At 39.4% G+C, this 3,568-nt stretch overlaps 1 protein-coding gene across 1 annotated transcript; it reads right to left on the bottom strand.

Moving 5' to 3' along the window:
• Positions 1–1,319: 1,319 nt before the first annotated feature.
• Positions 1,320–1,739, bottom strand: LOC113272811 (nucleolar transcription factor 1-like). The gene is made up of 2 exons (XM_026522609.1): positions 1,590–1,739; positions 1,320–1,484 (listed from the first exon to the last, which is right to left on the bottom strand). The coding sequence occupies exons 1-2, from the start codon at positions 1,737–1,739 to the stop codon at positions 1,320–1,322; spliced, it is 315 nt and encodes a 104-aa protein (XP_026378394.1).
• Positions 1,740–3,568: the final 1,829 nt, after the last annotated feature.

Below are 3,568 nucleotides of genomic sequence, written 5' to 3'. Positions count from 1 at the left end.
TTGATGATCTCGAGTTGACGACGAAGCCAGCTTATATTGAACTGCAAGACCTCACAGTTCGATATCATATCATCCCATCTGTGCAGATCTTCGTTTTTGACATCTCGCAGGTTTATTTTGTTCATCTCGTCAATAATGGGAAATAATCCAGCAACCGCAGTTAATAAAGTTGGCAGAAAACCTCTCCACACTTCAGTGGTATCAATGTGTCCATACTTCCTCCAAATTCTGGTGTAAAGGGATGCGTGACACTTAGGAACGATGAAACCGCCAACGAGTTGATTGTCCGGGCAAATGTTGACCATGGGAGTATCGAATGGGAGTCCATCCGCTGGGTATTCATGGACAGAAACCCTGGAATAAGCATCTACAGAGTTGTTTGAGTTTTCGTCAGCACGATTATCAACATCATCATCAGCCGCAACCATGGACTTTCCATTTCTTCTCTTTCTAGCATCGACAATGACATGAACATCAACCTGCAGAAACGTTCAATTTCAGTGAAATTGGAAAAACACTTGATCGAAAGAAATTTTCGGTCAGAGACTCACAGACGTTGCAGTGGTAGCACGAGTAGGCCTATAACGAGCATGAGCTTTAACGGTCTGCTTAGGCCTTAAACCGTAAGAGCAAGAAGGAAGCCGATTCCCCTGATTGCCCTGCAACAAGTTATTTTCTTCAATCAACCATTATGACTACATGAAAATAAAAGAAAGTGTGCAACTTACCAAGACAGGCGTCCCAACCTCACGGTTTACCGGAGATCTGTTTTGAGAAGAAGCACTACTACCAGACATGGTGATGATGAGAGGTATGATCGTGATCAAAATTTCTTCTAATAAATCAGGAGTAGAAGAAGATGTGTCGTATAAATAGAAAAACCCTAAGCTTTGAGAGTCAAAACAGAAGAGGGCGGATACTTATCTTCTACGAACGGTCAAATCAGTTGCGATTTCTAACGAGACTCTGGATCTCAAACTGGATTTCGTTGGGGATATAGAAGAAGAGCGACAATACTGGGGACTGATGGTCCAACCAAGTGCAGTGAATATTCAAAAATTGATGATTTGTGCGAATCGTGATTCCTCGGTTTGCTCGTGCAGTCATACTTCTGAAGATCACGACTAACTTTCACACAAGTGAATATGGGTTCATCCGATTGAAGGCATGCAAAGAATGGGGTAGAAGATAGGATAAGGGATTTTTCAAAAAATATAAATAATAATCTCTGAATATCTCTACATCCAAACCGCTCAAATAATGGGATAATATCTATTTAAACATAAAATAAATGATCTTAAAAATATTCGCAAGCAAGACTAATCGTCAGAATCGTCGGATTCATCTTCATCATCATCGTTCATGGAATCCTCTTCAGACTCTTTCTCGGAATCACTGTCTGAACTAGGGAATTCTTCCTCCTCGAGGTCGCCATATATTGCATCCCAGTAGTCTTCTTCATCACGTTCAGCTTGGAGATCAGCCTTTACCAGTCACTCAATCTCCATGTGCGGTGGTTATGGCTTGCTTCTGCGTTCCATCGGCTCCCACACGGGTTCCTATTCTTCTGTATCTGAGTCTGAGGCTACACCATCAGGACGAGATCGGAGTTTCTCCCCAGCTTCTAGTATTTTTCGCTGAATTCTACGCCTTTTCTCCCGATAATCATCCATTATCTCCTCCCTGGCTTTCCTCTTCAAGAGCTCATCACGAGAAACTTTAAGATCTTTGAGAGGCATGTTGTTTACTATCTCCTTAGTGATGTGATTTCAAATTGAGTTGTAGTAAAAAGTTCGTTGAGACTTGTGAATGCAAAGATTTTAGATTTAATGAAATTTAAAAACAAACAAAACTTAATTCAAGATTATTAGGAATAACCAAGACACTGATTCCACTATCACACATGAATAAATTATGGAAAATAATCCAAAACTCTAATTATCTTTTAAGTCCCTTATTTCTTAATTCACAATTAATCAAACATATTCTCAAATATTAATTGTATTCCCCAAGCATAGACTATCAATTGATTAAACAAAGTATAATTTATCAAATTGAATCACAAATAATTAAGAAAATTATGTAAACATTCAAAAACTCTGCAAGAGCAGTGATTGAGTGAATTATAATTAAAAATTAGAGAAAATGAAATAGTTACCTATTATTCATGCGTGATTAGCTTCCTCATTACCTTGGTTGTGGGAGAATTAGCTCATCATCATGTTGGAAACACACTCAAAATTCATTTTTATTGCTCAAAAGGTGTTTACAAAGATGAAATGGAGAAAAACTATTAAAAACCGGGTTTGCAACAGTTATAAGTGTTACAAACTTAAAAGAACGATAGAACAGAGTTATGTCGCTGATTCTCGACCCTCGTCTGTGTAGAGTTTCCACTGTTGAGAAACGACTGCTGTTGCGCGCCTAATGTTCTTGGTGTTCTTCACAGCAGTAGAAATGGTGATTCTTCTGCAACTCGACTTTCACAGCTTTGTAATCTCCCCCAAACTCTCTGTACCCCTCTAAGACATCCCAGGGACCTTTTTATACCTTACCATCATCAAATCTTCCGTATTAAGTCCATATAATCCTCTCTTCAATTCTGTGCAGATACGATAATATTTCTTTCCCTTTTTATTTTCTTCACGCGTTCTCTTGTGTTATCTTGCAACTGGCACACTCCAACACTCTGATGCTCATCTCGGACAGATTTAAACTCACTGCAGGGAACAACTCTGCACGTAACTTCCCAAGAAATCCCGTGAATACCTCCTCTTTCTGTTATCCAAATTGACACGCATACAACCCAAGTTTTACGATTCAAAAACACATACCAATCCTGTTTTGACTCAACTGGTCTATACAAGTCCGAATCCGTGAAAATATCCAAGTAAATCTCTTCCCAATCTTTCCCAGAAAACCCGAGAAAACTATCTTCTCCTGTTTGCATTCCAATGGATTATCCAACCCAAATAAATTCATTCGAACACCCATACCAACATTGTTTGGGCCTATCAAGATAATCCCAATTGAAATCAGTGATTGAATCTCACTGTAATCCCTCCGAAAATCCAACAGAAAAGTGCACAGCAAACTGACATAAGTTCCCGCTATTTTGCAATGTTTATACGATGAAGAAGGGATGCCCCTTATCCAGAGTAGGGGTGACCTTAGAAGGTGGGTGTTGAGAATGAAATTGGGTGCTGAGGATGAATTTGGGCTACGCATAACCTTGGATTCCCCTTAGCCAAATCTGGGGTTCGTATAGCAAATGTCCTCCAGGGGTCCAAATAGCACTTTTTGAGCAACTTTTTCCACACAAGTGTATTTCTCCAAAAACACCTACACAAACATAAAAACACCATAATAAGTACAAAATCAAGCACTAGCAGTAGAGACACTGAGGACAATTCATACACAAAAATGTGTCTATCAAATACCCCCAAACTTATTATTTGCTAGTCCTCGAGCAAATCTAATATAAAATGACTACACTTAGCATGTGCAGCAAGCCGTTAAACTGCTAGGTGGCCCTAGCGGCGGAATGTTGTCTCCGGAGGATTTACTA

Source organism: Papaver somniferum, chromosome 4 (assembly GCF_003573695.1).
Source record: "Papaver somniferum cultivar HN1 chromosome 4, ASM357369v1, whole genome shotgun sequence".
Classification (NCBI taxonomy): domain Eukaryota; kingdom Viridiplantae; phylum Streptophyta; class Magnoliopsida; order Ranunculales; family Papaveraceae; genus Papaver; species Papaver somniferum.
Note: the sequence above shows the minus strand (reverse complement) of the source record. Positions and strands in the feature narration are given on the sequence as shown.